Source organism: Macrobrachium nipponense, chromosome 16, assembly GCF_015104395.2.
Source record: "Macrobrachium nipponense isolate FS-2020 chromosome 16, ASM1510439v2, whole genome shotgun sequence".
Taxonomy (NCBI): domain Eukaryota; kingdom Metazoa; phylum Arthropoda; class Malacostraca; order Decapoda; family Palaemonidae; genus Macrobrachium; species Macrobrachium nipponense.
The window spans coordinates 54,374,092-54,391,444 of NC_087209.1; the positions used below are offsets into that span (position 1 = coordinate 54,374,092).

The window sequence follows — 17,353 nt, forward strand, 5'->3', positions numbered from 1 at the left end:
GAAATGAAGTCTGAACCTAACTCACAATTCTAGCTCCTCCTTAACTTCTTACTAAGACACATCCTACTACTTCTTGAGTGGCTTTCCTTACCTCCGGTACCTTATTGGTTCCGTTAATCTACGGTAACCACCCACTGAAGGTGTCAATGTTCAGATTTTCCACTGAGGTTTGCATTTTACTGTTTTGGCAAATGGCTGCCTAATGTTTTGTCTCGTTTTCGAAACTGCTATTCCTGCAGTCTGATGCTGCACACATCTACCTCCTTTTCTACCTTAACTCCTGGTAGATTCTTTCATTACTCTACTCTCACTCTATATATATTTCTACCAATGGATTTTCCTAACTAATTGTCCCTACATAATTATTGACAGACTCGTTGTTTCCTAACATTATTTCTTCTTCCATGGGAAAACATCTTTATGGCATACAACGTCCCGCCTTATTATTACCCTTCCGGTCTCTGTGTTCCAAAGCCTGTATCCATCCTATGTATCCTCCTGATAACCAAGCATGATACACTCAACAATCTTGCTATCAAGCTTGCTTCTGAGTTCTCTCTGGGCCTGAGCTCTGCATCCGAAGGGTCTCATGCATTCGTATCACTCCTAGGGAGTTCCTTTCCTGTAGCCAGTTCCAGCGGTATCTTAAAATCGATGGCACTGCTCGACGTCCTGTTCCGGTTGTAGGCAGCAATTGACATAGCTTCAGCCTGCAGTCTCTTGTCAGCTCCTTTCATGCACTATTCCGTTTGCAGCCAGATAGTTGTCCAACTGCTCTTTACCAGAATATTCCCCTCCGAAGTCAGATCTAATTTTCTTCTGGGTGTGGCTCGTGAGATTCTCCATCCTGGTCTTGTACTGAATGAGTCTAGACAATGCTTCATCCTTAGACTTCATTGGCATTACTGTCAGTTACCTGGAGTAATCGTCAGTGAACACAATAGCATAAATGGACCCACCAAATGAAGGGGTAATAAAGGGTCCCATAACATTGGTGTGCACTAGTGTCAAAGGTTTTGACGCTCTTGATGTGCTTGCAGGAAAAGGTATCCTTGTCATCTTCCCCTCAATGCATGCTTCACATTTTCCACATTCTTCTTTCTTGACTTTAGCCAGAACTGGAATTTTCTTCAAAGCGTCATAGTTGAGATGACCCATTCTTTGATGCCAAGTCTGCATCGATACCTTAGCGGGCAATGCCACAGTAGCTCCCTCATTATCTTTACTAGGCCAATCCAGATTCATAATGTACATCTTCCCCTCTTTCCTAGCAACAAAGAGTTCAATGCCACCCTTGGATGCCTTTGCTAGGTCACCCATGAATAATATCGAAGCACCCTTGGCAGTGATCTGTTGTACAGACACCAGACTACAGTATAGGTTAGGAACATACATTACTTCCTGAAGCACAATCTTACATTTGGCTTGAATCACGATTACCCCAATCCCTTCCACCGAAAGTCTATGTCCATCACTGATTTTCACAGATCCCTTCCGTTGCAGGTTGATGTCCTTGAACTTCTTAATGTCACAGCATATATGATCTAACGCACCTGAGTCCAGAAACCACTTTCCTGCCAATGATTTTGACATGTAGGCGTGTGCATCTGCTTCGGCACATAGGAGCACTGCTTCTACTTCAAATTCAGCTACAGAAGCCTTGGCATCCCCTTTCTTAGTGGAGCGATCGATTATCATCAGGAGGTATCTGGCGCCTCCCGACGGGGGCAGGGGGCCCACGACGTCTATGTGAATGTGGCCGAATCTTCGTTTCGGCTGCAGGAATTCCCCCACGCCTGATTCTGTGTTCCGACTGACTTTACTAGTTTGGCAAGGCACGCAGGTCCTTGCCCACTCGAGGGAGCCCTTCCGAATTCCGTGCCAGACGAACTTCTCCGTCAGGAGGCGCATCATCGTCCGGCCCGAGGGGTGCGAGAGTCCATGTATGATGTCGAATATGGCTTTCCTTCGGGAGGCTGGGATCAGCGGGCACGGGCGGCCCGTGCTGATGTCGCAGAGGAGCGTCGTGCCCGCGTGTCCGAAGGGCACGTCTTCCCACCTGAGGGCGGTGATAGCTGTGTGATATGCGGCAGTCTCCGGGTTGGTGGTCTGTTCCCTGGCGAGGTCTTCGTAGTCGATCCCGAGGTGCACGGCATTGATTTCTATCCTCGAAAGGGCGTCCGCCATGGGGTTCATCTCGCCGGGCATGTACTGGATGGTGCAGCCGAACTCCGCGATGGCTGCCAGGTGCCTCTGCTGTCTAGCTGACCAGGCGTCGCCCGCCTTGGTGAAGGCGTGCACCAATGGGCGGTGGTCTGTTCTGATCGTGAAAGGGGCGCCCTCGAGGAGGTAGCGGAAGTGGTGCACTGCTTGGTACACCGCCAGGAGCTTGCGGTCGAACGTGCTGTATCTCATCTCGGCGGGTGACAGTTTTTTACTGTAGAAGGCGAGTGGCTGGGGGCCGCCCTGGACCATCTGCTCGAGGACAGCCCCACAGGCGACGTTGCTGGCGTCAGTGGTGAGGCGTAAGGGTGCAGTAGGGTCTTGGTGGCATAAGGTCGTGGCTCTGGCGAAGACCCTCTTCGTCTCGTTGAAGGCCTGCTCTTGTTCAGCTTCCCACGCCAGGTTCTTTAGTTTCCCCTTCAGGACCTGCATTAGAGGGGACATGGTGTGGGCGGTGTCGGGGATGAACCGGCGGTAGTAGTTGACCATGCCGATGAACTCCTGCAGTGGTTGGGGTTGGGAACTTCTGCACAGCGCCTACCTTCGAGGCCATGGGGCGCACGCCTGCCTTGGAGATCTCGTGGAGGAGGAAATCCACCCACTCAGCACCGAAGGTGCATTTGTCGAATTGGACGACCAGCCCGTTTTCCTGCAGGCGCTTCAGGACCGCTCAGACATGGTGTAGGTGCTCCTCCGGGGACCTGGAAAAAATTAAGATATCGTCGACGTAGCAGACTCAGAAAGGCAGGTCCCCCAGGATGCTGTCCATCAGGCGCTGGAAGGTGCCCCCTGCGTTTCTCAGGCCGAAGGTGGAGTAATGGAAGACATAGGAGCCAAAAGGCGTGATGATGGCGGTCTTGGGGACATCCTCGGGGTGCACTAGAACCTGAAAATAAGATTTTAAGAGGTCCATTTTCGTGAAGACTTTCGCTCCATGGAGGGCCCCAGTCAAATCCTGCATGTTTGGCAAGGGGTAATGGTCAGGGACCGTAGCGAGGTTGAGTCTCCTGTAGTCTCCGCAGGGCCTCCAGGTGCCGTCAGGTTTCCATACCATGTGTAGGGGTGAAGCCCAAGGGCTTGACGCTTTCTTGCAGATGCCCATCCGTTCCATTTCCGAGAACGCCCGCTTTGCATCCTGGAGGCTGCCCGGAGGGAGTCGTCGGAACTTCGGGGGGCCCATGGTGGTGATGTGGTGGAATATTCCGTGCTTGGGCGGCGTCCCTGCCGCCTGACAAAGTTCCAGTTTGAAGACTTCAGGGAATTCCTGCAGGATGTTGCCGTACTTGTGGGGGGCGATGGTACAAATTGTGGGGGCGCCCGGGCCTGCTGCGAGTGGTAGGGAATGGCATGTTCCCGTGTCGAGGAGGCGTTTGCGGCCCACGTCAACCAGGAGGCCGTTCTGCACCAGGAAATCTGGCCCCAGTAGTGGAATCCTGACGTCCGCGATGGTGAACTTCCAGACGTAGTTGTGCCCCAAGATGGATATCTCGAGGGACTTCATGCCGTAGGAATGGATGGGGGTCCCGTTTGCGGCGACAAGGGCGGTTGTTTTGTCAGGTTTGCGGCTATGGTCTTTTCCTGACAGCGGGAATATTGAGTGCATCGCCCCTGTGTCCACCAGCATCCTCCGGCCGGAGATCGCATCGCGGACATAGAACCCTACGGTGTGTGGTTCCAACGAGGCCGTTCCCATGGGCGGCTTTGGTTTTGTCTGCCGTCGCCGTTTTTTGACTGCTGGAAGGTGCAAGGGCTTTCGCACCTCTTGGAGTATCTCCCGAACCTCCGGTGGTAGCGGCACCAGGAGTTTTCGCCGCGCTGCATGTGCGAGGATTTCCCCTGGGATACGGCACCGATCTCTTGCGTTAGGTCGTCGTCTTCTTCTTCTCCCTTCTCTGTGGCTAGGCACACGGAGGATCGGGGGGCGGCAAGCTTTGCAGCATTGCTCGATAACGTCAGTTTTTTTTGCTTTCTTCAGTAGTTCGTCGTCGTGGAGGGTATATGCATCCGTCAGCTGTTTTCGGACGTCTGGCTCGAGTTGCCGCATGAATATTTTGCAGTTCAGGCAGATTTCTTTCTTTTTCTTGTCGGAACCTACTTCGGGCAATCAGACGAGGCCCATCACCGTGTCCCAGGCATCCTGTGGGTCGGCACCGCGCATGGGGTTCGTAACTAGGTCGAGGGCGCAGGCGGCCTTTTCAGCGATGGGCGTGGAGTAGGCTGTAACAAGCCTTGTCTTTACCTCATCGAGTGTGACAGGTTCGGTTTGTGCTCGACTGGTCAGCCAGGGAGTTATTCGCTTGAACACCTCTGTCAGGAGGGCTGCTGCGACGAGGTCAGCCTGCAGTACCTTGTCCGTGAGTCCCGCGATCCGGAATTGCCCTTCAGCTCGGAAGAACCAGGCGGTTGGGTTCGCTGTTGTGAAGGGGGGTAATTTGACAGCTTGAGCGGCAGCTGTGTGCGAGACTGTCGTTGGGGCAGGGGAGGCCTGGGTTTTTCGTGCGGTACTGTCTGCGCCCATTGTCCCTTCTCACAAAAACGGTCGACAGAGTCGTGAATGGCAGGCCAAACCGTTTGAGGAACGCCTGAACACACCTTGGGAAGGTATGCCATATTTAGTCCGTTAGAGGCGTTGGTTTTTTCCACAGTAGGAACTTTCAGAGGTCTATACTGAGGCGCCGTGTGAGTCCGTTAAAGATCTCTGAAGGTGAGCAGCGGTAGTTAGTCCCTTAATGGCTGAGCCAAAACCGCTTGGGTCACCATCCAAACCGGGAGGTCACCAGTTGTGAGGTGTGGACAAAAGGGCAGGTAGTAGAACACTGACTTTATTACAGGTAAGGGAAAATTCAAAAAGTTAGTACTCAGTTCTGTTTCATTCCGACCTCACACTGCTAAAAAGAGAGAAATACTACTCATTTGTGCTTTAAGTTCTCCCCACGACTTATTCTATCTTTCTCGTGTCCTTCATTTGTCTTGGATTCAGGTTTATCGTACTGATTTCCACCATGTCCCTTGTGTGTGTGGGTCCTTGATAATCATTCTAGCATTTTTTTTTTTTTTTTTGGGGGGGTTTTTTGGGGGGAGGCTTGCCGGACACACTTTATACACATTGCATCTTTTCACTTAATAACCTTATCTACTCTCAGTAGGACAATTGTGGCGAAAAAGATGGACTTATAGTGGACTGTATTATATGCTTAACGTTGTTACTTGGTCAAAAACCGCTAAAAGCCTTACGTAACAACTCCACAAAACTCCCTTTGCGGTTTCTAAATTACGGGGAGATATCTCTCAACCCAATTCATTATTAACGAGGATAACACACCAATATCATTAATGAATAGTAGCACAATTAAGTACTTCCACTTACTGAGCAGTCCTTTTAGACATGAACTCAGATCATAAATCACTACACGAGATACGACGAGAGGTACGTGCCTCTCTCTCTCTCTCTAAATGTTGCGAGTGCTCACGGGTTGATTTTCAGACCTTAGAGGACCGCTGTGTTATCTCGTTTCTAAAAGTTATTTGCATAACCTTAAAGTATGAACACAATAAAGGGTTATCAGATCAATTTATATTCACCATCCACTAAACTGAAACAGGAAAAAATAAAATCGAAGGATATTGAAACGCATTTGATAAATGTAAAGTTAAAATTAATTTAATAACTAAAAGTTAAACATATCAAAGGGTAATAACATATAAGTGACAATGAAATTAATCACTCAAGGGGAATTGTAAATCAATGGCACTCAAATGAAACAAATTACGACAAAATTCAAAGAATCAGGGCAATCGCCCTTTCTAAATCCACACACACATCACTACAACAAGGCCACCTCAAAAGTTGAGCCAAGAAGCTGTCCGTTCCGTCCTGCATTCGGGTTTTGTTGGGGAAAAGAGACAAGTTATTCAATTACCACGAATGTAGAACTGACGTACAAGGTTTTCATGAACATAAAAACTTTACAATAATTATCAAGTTCGCTGTCAAAAATAAATTCCAAATATAATAGTGTGCAACTTCAACATATTTATTAAATGTAGTGAATTAATTGGTGGTGTGTGTCAATACAATTTTGGGCGATATCATGCCCATACAGTGTACTACGCACATACGCATACACACCCACAGAGGGGCACGCAAAGGAGCGACCAGAGGGGCGAAGTACTACCCTTCTTTCCCCTCCGATCTCTTGACCTCTCCTAATGGCTTCTCTGGCGAGAGGCACAAACAAGACCCAATGACACCAACTCTTACCATACGTAATATGCGCAATACATTCACCAAGAACAATTTCATATATATAAAGACAAATGAATTATCATAACTAAAACAGTAATTATACTTTGTTACTAAAACGTCTACCGACGTTATGTCAAAAGACTACGTCTTTGTGTAAAACCATCTTTTCGGTGCTAACCACACCACAGATACTACGTACCAGAACATAGCAAAATCAGATAAAATAATGTTAAGAGTGTCATTCTCGAGTAGATGTGGTTCTTTCACCCTTATTATGTCATGTAATGTAGACGTACATATCTTTGCAAAATATATGGGCATGCGAATGCATTTGGTTTTCACATGAATACAAATACAGTAACATAGTTCCTGTCTGTCGATTACCTGACAGACGGCAACACGCAGTGAAAATCAATCAATAATTTCTTATGAGACAGACACTAATAACTATAATAAAAGAAAAATAGCATGGAAACAAGTGAATACACAAAAATTAGAAAATAAAATCGCTGTGAGAGGAATTCCTCACAACAATTGTTGTACTTTGTGTGGAACATAGCAGTTTCCTTGCCCTCTTTTCCTATCTAATACAGTCACATTTCTCACCGTAGAGGCATACAGAATAGAAGGAATAGCTGCTCCCTTCCAAAAGGCTTTTCCTATGTTACCTTATAATAACTCCTTATACATAATAAGCACGTTAAGTTTGGGGCTTTTCGTTTCCTTTGTTTTTCGGGGGTTTGGTGTTTGAATACACTTCTGACTAGTTTAAATAAATACTCTTTAAAAGTTTTCGTTTATTTATCATTATTTTATTTCATAAATATATAAAATTAAAATTTTTATAAATATTATATAAAGTTAAAAATTTTACTTTTCTTTATCTATTTCCTATCCACATTTTATATGTTTTTTTCTCTATAATTTTCATTATAACCAATATAATTTTTAAATTTGTTTTCTTTCCTAGCTATTTTGATTACCAAAATGCTTTACCTCTAAGAACTTAACTCTAAAAGGAATAAACCAGCAGTCTCTAAAACGTTTATGGCGGTATCCTTATAACCTGGTTATGAAGTAGATATTATATATCAAATATTTATTTAAATATCATTTTTAGTAGTTTTGGTTCTCTGGTTTTAATTTTTATCGATTAATAATTATAAAATGATTATTTTAAATCACAATTAGCTATCGTGCAAAAGAACATTTGAAAACATAAGTAACACTGAAATAAAGCTACAACGCTAACCCATAGTCGTCCAACTTATTATGTTTTGAAGCTGTTCCGGCGTAACGTGAACGAAAATGGTAAGATAAGCTTGTATCAGGCACAGTTGACCATGAAAAAGCTGTTCATTTTGGCAACCTTCATTTTTAAGAGTTGAAAGGAAGGCTGTCGAATATTATGCTGGTAGATGTAGAAATACCGGGAACCACTGACTAGTATATTGCTTTGGTTCACCACGTTTTTTCTCCTGTCGGGATGTTTTTGGGCTTCGTCGTCATGCAGCTTATTTTAATAAGGTTAAGGCTGTTACTATATAGGCTAGGTACTTCGTCAACGCTGGACATTGCGTAGATTGTCTATATCCTGGCTATTCTTTTCTTAAACCTGTTGTGACAGACGAAAACAAACCCATCCTTCCCCAGAGTGCTCTAGGTAGTCCAAGCCCTGACCCAACCAATTTTTAGGTTGGGGGATTCCTAAAATGTGATAGCCTATTGGGGTAAATGGCATAATGACCACCGATCCCGGAATGCAGCCAATTAGGCCACCGATCCCAGAATGCGGCCAACTTCCCGAAAAAATGCTTTAATTCGAATTACACAAGTTTATCTTGGGGGGGGGGGGGGGGAAACACCAGCGACTACCAACCCTGGAGCCACTACAGATCCGGGGACGAGCGATTTTCGCGGGAAAAATATCTGAGAATAACGTTTATTGCCCTTGTTTGTAATTGCCCCAGTAAAAATAAAGCCTAAAAAACATCAAACGGTAATGCACCCATTGGGAAACCGGGTGTGGGGAATTTTGCGGCGAACGAACACTTTCACGCGAACGATAACTCTCAATTCCCGGTTATGAGGCCCAGAACTGTGACACTTAATGCAAAAATTTGACCCCTTACTCTGCATTCAAAGGTTGACGTAGGCTAGGCTAGGCTAAGACCACTTACATTGCAAAACTTTACTGCCACGATTCTTGGCAGTCCTACATGTTCCCCAAAACTTCTAGACTGAGGCTACCACTACCGACATAGGCTCCGCCCCGACTCTGGCACCACAAGTTGCACAGTAGGCTTACGACGGAGCTACCACTACTAACCGACAATATTAATTACTCTGCACTTTTTTAAAGATTCTTGGCAGGCGAGACATGTTCTGGCAAGAGGTAATAACCTATTGCGCTGCGCGCGCTAACCACAGAGCTTACAGTAGGCCTTGGAGGAACGGCGCTACGCGCCTTATCCGCATTTTTAAAGATTCTTGGCAGGGAGAACATGTTCTGGCAAGAGGTAGTAGATCATCCACGCAGCAGCCACGCAGGCCATGCTACCATCAATGCAAGCCACCACCCTCCGAGAAAAAGTACATTATAACGCGTCCTGACACCCGAGATGGGCATCAGTCGCGACTTGTTGTTGGTGAGAACGGAGACTAAAAGACCTCCTACCTCCTTCCGCGAAGTACAAGTATTTTCCCCAAAGGTTAGAAAATTAAGGCCATAAATTTTTAAGATTTAAAACAGATTTAAACAGGAAGGGTACTGAAAACTGTCTCAACAACGTAGTGGGAAACCTCACTAAAAACCCAAAAACGCGTTTCAACCACTTTTTACTTACAACTCGAGGGATTTAGAGAAATTGACGCCAATCTCGAGGTTTTACGGAGTAGCTTGTGTCAATAAACTAAACCATTTCCTGTGATAAATCCGCACACCACTTGTAACCCACAGAACGCCGGAGCCAACTTTTATCACAACAAATCGAAAACACGATTTCGCATCAACAACAAGCCAAGGCGGTAAACAAGATGTTGGGGTAAGAAGATGACGAGAAGCGTGCTCTTGGCTAATTTTTTAAAGAAGTAGTAAAACATCAATATTTACATATTTATGAATGATTAATTTGAAAATATTCGTTGATTGAACAAAAAGTACTCGACTCCTGACTTCAAATGTTAAGTAATTATTTTTTCTGAATTAGAACGTTCTTTCAAGTTCTGTATTATGACGTCCACGACATCTTTCGACTTTTCGTACCTATTGTTTAAATAATTGCTAGACTCAACTGGTCATTTGCAGAACAGTTTTACCAGTTATTCATGCAGATTGTTATCAGCTGATACATGTAATTGTTATAATCGTAAATGCGCATATATATTTCTTATTTACTTTTTGGATATATGAACGATGTTTTACTGCTGCGGATTATCGACCGTAGTGTGACGCAATCGTTTTCGGTCCCATGGGCCTCTGTTCCTGTTTTTCGCACCATAAGAAAATTATGGGGACCAGACAATTTGCAATGGACCAGAAAGTCGTTTTTAAAAGAGGAAAGTTTAGGCATTGAGGGGCATATGGATTTGACTGAGGACAAAAAAGACAAATTTATTCAATAGCTAGTCTTGTAAAAAAATACTTGGTTATAAAAACTTGATTGACAAAACGAAGCACGCAATGTTCTACTATGGGTTTCAGAGACAGTTGAGCCAAGCACGGTTTTTGGGCAATACCATATTTCTGTAACGAACACTCGTAACAGAGGCGAGATTTTTTTCTTTAGTGCATTAACCCCCAGTGCCGTAATTTATAAGGGTATCCGTGAATCCCACTAATCGTCAAAGAAGAACGACACTTGTCCTTGTACTAATAGACCCAAAACCCATTCCTTTTATTATCCAGAAATTGGATATGGAAACACACCAGTAAACAGCTCCACCCCCTACCCTCTCCCCCCAACCTCCAACCGCCACCCTGTCCTTTTCCTCCTTCCTTCACCTTCCCTTTCTTCGCTCTCTGAAAGGTTGTTGCAAGTTTAAAAACTTATTTTCTGATGATTTTTCCATCTAATACATCTAATAATAGTAGTTTAACATTGGTGGATATATCGAACGATTCAACGGCTGGTTGTTTACCTAGCCCATTGACCCGATATATTTAATACCACTGAATCCCTTCCAACTCTCAAAACTCTCTCTCTCCTTCGCTCATCATCTCCCAGTCTCCTTCTCTCTCTCTCTCTCTCTTCTCTCTCATCTCTCTTCTCTATCTCTCTCTCTCTCTCCTGTTTCTTTTAATCGTAACTTCGAAAAATTGAAACAAAAAGAAAATATATTTTCATACGTTTGTATAGCCTTAAATTAAATACGTTTCAAGTTTTTAATCTTCAGTCGTAATGATGAATGTTTAGGTTGCATCTACTTAGTGCTCAGCCAAAATAGGTTAAGCATGACAAATAGGTTATGTAAAACAAAAAATTTTGAGAGAGAGAAAAAGAGAGAGAGAGGAGAGAGAAGAGAGAGAGAGAGAGACGGAAGAGGAGATTGAAGAGGGAACGGAAGGGTGAGGAGAGACGAGAGGAGAGAGAGAGAGGACGGAATAGGAAGGGACATTAAAATACTCTGGAGGAACGAAAAATCCCTATAATCCAATAATTTATTAGCCTCAGGGTTTTATTCTCGAAAAACCATTCAAAGGTACTGTCACACCAACGTGTAAACATTGTTTTGAAAATTTGGCATGACATGTCTTCCTCATCAGCGTTATAGTGGGGGGGGTTTGCTGATGAATTGGAGGTTGTTTATTTTATTTAATTATTAACCATCGCCTATAATACCCCATAACATGGTTTGGGGGAACCCCTTTGTGAATGCTGGGTTTTTGTTGTTGTTGGGTACAAAAATAGTTTTTGGAGAGAGGTTGGGTTGGTAAGGAATCCGTGCGTGCGAATTTTCAATTATTTCATCCGAAGACATGTTTTAAACAATTTATAGCCACTTGATTTATGTTTCATTTTTAATGACAATTTGTGTGGTTTATGTATGCTCTAATTTAGTTTTAAAAATATTGAAAAAAAAAATTTTTCATGCACAACAGGTTTATATTGCGGTAACAAATAATTAAGTTTTATTAGGTTAGTAATAACGAACAAATGGGTACAATCAACGTAGGGCAAAAGGGATGGGCCCCACTTGACCCCTCACGCCCGGATATGGTCATTTCAGCGAGTGAAAATATGGGCTCAGGTTTAACTATGTCAACTGAAACGACTTAAGGAGGTTACAGATTTCTTTAGTAACGAAACATTGACCCTCCAAACTGGGTATAATGACTTATAAAACAAAACGTTGAAATTGGTGAAATTAGGCTACGTATTTGGAAGTATACTAATACATAAATATTTAAAGCAATTTTATCATTATTGCATTACTGATGACAAACTAGAATTCATGGAAAACCAGTTTATTTAATAAATGAAACGGGCTTATGTGTTGGAAGCCTCCCACTAATGTGGCAACGATGATTTTTTTTTCTTTTCGCCCATTGCTTAGCATGCAAAACATTAAAGCCATGCAAACATTAAAGGTACATTTATTTCTGGCATAACGGATTATTACTTTAAGAAATTCAAAATACTAATAAAGACTGACAAATCAATGAAAAGGCGGCTAGCAAAACAAAAAAAAAAAGCAAAAAAAAAAAAAAAACGTTAGTCCGTTCCTCTATGCAACTTTTCCGTATTCGTTCATTCTTATGGTTTTTTCGGCAGCCAGATGTACGAAAACGTTAGAAACATTTGATTGTTTTATCTACGTTTAGAAATATCTGTTAATTTTTCGGGGTTAATTTGGTTGCAATAAAAAAGGGATAAATTACATGAATTAAAGTCAAAATTTTTAAATAAAACAATGTAAAGTTTAAACTCAATTAACGAGTTAAAGTTAAAACAGTTTTTGTAGGGAATAAAACTTTGCAGTTTCGTCGTCTGTCGTCGTTCTGGCTTTGTTTAAGTAATTGTGTTTATTGGCGCGCGCGCTCTTTTAGAAACCAGGTAAACAGCAACGGGTTTTAAAGTTGCAATTGGAGGGGTGAACTGAGACCAAAAATGTGTATAATAACAATCAAATAAGCACCCTGTGAAGGGGGTTTTCAGTTGTGATGGCAGTAAGGATAAAAACCGCCGATTACAAGGTAAGAATGAATTCAGTGTTCCAAACCATAACCCCGGGAATAACAAGTTTCATACTTTCACTAATTATAGGCAACCAAAATGTTTTGTTTTTTATTGTGCTGATTACAACATGCCAATCTTGAGTAAGATCAATAAACCGTTACATACATAACGACTAACATTGTTCAAATGAGTGCTGGGAAGGCTGGGGAAAGATGGTGTCCCCGTCAACTGATGAGGAAACCGTCCATGAACAAAAAACGTAGCCGCCATATTGGATTTCAAAACTGCCTTGAAAAACATTATTTTACGAAGAGATCACCATGCTTATTTTAGTTCGTATGGAGGGGCTTTCAATATCATCAAAATATGTGTTGACGAAACTTCAGTCTTTTACAATGGTATGCTTAGAGTTTTGCAATTTGTATTCAATGGTTTCACCAATTTAAATATCGGGAGTGAATTAAAGGACCCGTCTACCGTGATGAAGGGTTGGCCTGTACGATGATTTCCCCCCCTAATAATTTGCGCTGCGTTCGTGCTAAACCACCAGAGGTTACAGTTGAATTAGCCACAACTACAAATACAGAAAACCATGACTAGCCTATAAAAAGGGGGAAACATCACAACAGGACCGAACCCCTCCATCACCGGTAGAAAACTGGGGTCTTATTTCACTAGATATTTAATTGGTTGGGAAAACATGCAATACAATTGCAACTCTAAGCATAAACCATTTAAAAGACCTGAAGTTTTCGTCAACATATTGTGATATATGAAAGGGCCGGCAAAACTGCCCCCCATACGAACTAAAACTAAGGCATGTGAAGCTCTTCGTAAGAAAATATGTTTTCAAGGGCAGTTTTGAAATACCAAATATGGCGGCTACGGTTTTCATGGACTGGTTCTCATCAGTGAAGGCCACCATCTTTCCCCAGCCTTCCCAGCACTCATTTGAACAATGTTAGCGGTATGTATTGTAACGTTTATTGGATCTTACTCAAGATTGCAGTTGTAATCAGCACAAATAAAACAAACCATTTTTTGTTTTGGCCTATAATTAGTGGAAAGGTATGAAACTTGTTATTTCCGGGGTTATGTTGGAACTGAATTCATTCTTCCCTTGTTTAATCCCGGCGGTTTTTATCCTTACTGCCATCACAACTGAAAACTCACCCCAGTGCTTTATTTGATTGTTATTATAACACTTTTGGTCTCAGTTCACCTCCAACCCATTGCACTTTTAAACCCGTTTGCTTGTTTCCTTGGTTTCTAAGACTGCGCGCGCCATAAACACAATTACAAACAGCAGACGACGACAAGACGACGAAACTGCAAAGTTTTAGTCCCTAAAACTGTTTACTTTTACTCGTTATTTAGTTTAAATTTACATTGTTATTTAAAAAATTTGATTAATTTCATGTATATTATCCCTTTTTTGCAAACGCCAAAAATTACCCCGCAAAAAATTTACAGATATTTCTAACGTAGGATAAAAATCAAATGTTTTTCTAACGTTTTCGTACATCTGGCTGCCGAAAAACCCATAGAGGAACGAATACGGAAAAGTGCAATAGAGGAAACGACTACGTTTTTTTTTTTTTTTTTTTTGCTTTTTTGTTTTTTGTTTTTTGCTAGCACCTTTTCATTGATTTCAGTCTTTATTAGTAATTTTGAATTTCTTAAATAATCGTTTATGCCAGAAATAAAATGTAAACCTTTAACTGTTTGCATGCTTTTAATGTTTGCATGCCTAAGAAAATGGCAAAATCATAGGGAGGGAGAAATTGCCACATTAGTGGAGGCTTCCACACCATACCGCCCCGTTCCAGTTATCCTGTTAAGCGTTCCCGGCCCCATTGATGAGCTCGCTGCTAACCGTACCGTCACCCGCCTTTTTTTTGTAATCAGCGATTCATAGCACTGATGATAAGGGTTTTTTTTCAAAGTTAATATTGATTTTTATGCTTGTTATTCATACTGTAATTAACTTTAGGTAATTCTCTCTCGAAATTCTCTCTCTTTCCTCGTCTCTCTCCTCTCTCTCTCTTCTCTCCACTCTCTCGTCTCTTCCTCTCTCGTCTCGGAAGTTCCAGTCACTCGGCAAAGAAAAACGTCCATATTTCACTCCCGCAATTGGAAGAAAAGTTTGGTATCATCACTGGAGGTATTCAGAAACTAGAGCTTCTCATCATCAAATAGGTTATCAATATCACCACTCTCCTTCCATCTAGTATTTGATTGATCTCAACCTAAGAAAGAAATATGCCTCCTCTTTGGGACATTAGCGTTGTGAAAAGACGCGAAATCCAATTTGTCTCGATAAAACGACCCGAAGCGTAGTTGAAAGAAAAACCAACAGGGAACAGGCAGGTTTTCTAGCCATAAGCGACCACCAGGAAAAGGAGTTGCCAGGCTGGAAAATAAGTTTCCATGTGCTGAGAGTGTTACCAAATGATGTTTCCCTACACTTTCTATACGACGTAAACGTATTATTACGGTGGGGCTTGACGGCTTGACAAGCACAGTTAAAGTCTTGACAACCGTAACATCCCGTTGAAGGCGCTAACCGAGTAGAAATCCGCGGTAAACGTATTATTACGTGGGTGACCGCTTAACAGGTTTATTAAACTGTTTCCATGAATTATAGTTTGTCATAGTCAATGCAATAATGATAAAATTGCTTTAATTATTTATGTATATATACTTCCAATTACATAGCCTTAATTTTCACCAATTTCAAACGTTTTCTGTGTGTACTTTATACCCAGTTTGGGGAGGGTCAACACATACCGAAATGGCAAACAGAGAGAGAGAGAGATGAGAGAGAGAAAGGAAAGGAAGGCCGAGGACAACGAAGAAAAGAAAAGGGATGGCGGGGTGGAGGGGGGGGGTGGGAGGGGGGGGGGTTGGGGAGAGGGTAGGGTAGGTGGAGCTTATTAGATCGCGGTGTTCGTATGCCATTTCTGCATAATGGAGTTTTTTGGTCCTCTTTGTACCAAGGGACAAGTTGTCGTTATTCTTTAACCGATTAGTGATTCACGATACCCTTACAAATTTACGGCACTGGGTGGTAATGCACTATAGCAAAATCTCGTTCGGAGAAGGGGGGGGAGTGTTAAGAGTTTTCCGTTACAGAAATAGGTATTGCCCAAAAAACCTGCTTGCACTGTCCTCTGAAACCCTATAGTAGACATGCTGCTTAGTGTTTTCAATCAAGTTTTTATAAACCAAGTATTTTTACAAGCTAAGCTAGTTGAATAACAAATTTTGTATTTTTCTCAATCAAAAAAAACATATGCCCCTCAATGCTAACTTTCCTCTTTTAACGACTTTCTGGTCATTGGCAAATTCGGGCCCCATAATTTTCTTTATGGTGCGGAAAACAGACAAGGAGGCCCATGGACCCGAAAACGACTTGCGTCACAACTACCTGGAGGATAATCCAGCAGTAAAAACCATCTTCATATATCCATAAAAAGTAAGAAATAATAAAGATATATAATGCGCATTACGATTATAAACAATTACATGTATAGCTGACTAAAACAATCTGCATGAAGAATAACTGGTAAACTGTTCTGCAATGACAGAGTTGAGTATAGCAATTATTTACAATTAAGGTACGAAAGGTCAAGATGTCGTGACGTCATAATACAGAACTTGAAAGAACTTTTCTAATTCAGAAAAATAATTACTTCAAATTTAGTCACGAGTCGAGGTTACTTTTTCAAATAACGAATAGTTTTCAAATTAATCATCATAAAATATGTTTAAAAATATTGATGTTTTACTAACCTTATTTAAAAATTAGTCCAAGAGGCACGCTTCTCGTCATATTCTACCCCAACAGCTGTTTTACTGCCTGGCTTGTTGTTGATGAGAAATCGGTATTGTTTCGATTGTTGTGATAAAACGTGCTCCAGCGGTCGTGTGGGTACAAAGTGCGTGTGCGGATTTATCACAGGAAATGGTTAGTTTATTGACACTAAGCTACTCCGTAAACATCGAGATGGCGTCAAATCTTCTAAATACCCTCGAGTTGTTAAGTAAAAAATGTTGAACGCGTTTTGGTGAGAATTTGCATCTACGTTTGAGGACCGTTTTCAGTAACCCTCTGTTTAAATCTTAAAAATTTGGCCTTAATTTTCTAACTTTGGAGAAAAAATACGTTACTTCGAAAGGAGAGTAGAGGTCTTTAGCTCCGTTTATCAACCAAACAACAATGTCGCGACTGACCCCCCAATGCCCATCCGGGTCGGTTGTCAGGACACGGTTATAATGTACTTTTTCGGAGGGTGGCGTTGCCATTGATTGGTAGGTGGCCTGCTTGGCCTGCTGTGATGATACTACCCTATTTCTCCCACCATAACTGTAAACATTGAACACCTTCCTATCGTTCGTCCACGGCCCTTACTGTTCGAAACATAGTTGCCTCCGGTTGTACAGGGCTTGCGAACTAACTGGAAACAGTAACTGTTCCGAACACGTGCTTCGTGGTACTGGCTTCGAACTAACCCAAGGACCGAGTTTTCAAGGCTAACAAACATTATATACAAACGTTACCTTATTTCACATTTCGAAAGTCGCTGCTAGTCCGACGACCATGAATGGGGTAGAAGAAGGCATCAGTCCGCGGCCTCTTTGGAACGGGTGGGGAGGGATCCAGTCTGTCCTCGCTGGTAGAAGGTCCTGGCCTTATTGTTTC

At 42.6% G+C, this 17,353-nt stretch overlaps 1 protein-coding gene across 1 annotated transcript in view; it reads left to right on the forward strand.

Moving 5' to 3' along the window:
* The first annotated feature begins 7,658 nt into the window (after positions 1-7,658).
* Positions 7,659-17,353, forward strand: part of LOC135195699 (small nuclear ribonucleoprotein F-like) — a 155,761-nt gene continuing 146,066 nt past the window's right edge. Inside the window, exon 1 of the mRNA XM_064222098.1 lies at positions 7,659-7,780. Coding sequence (XP_064078168.1) covers positions 7,778-7,780 — 3 coding nt within the window. The 5' untranslated portion in view covers positions 7,659-7,777. The remainder of the gene's footprint in view (positions 7,781-17,353) is intronic.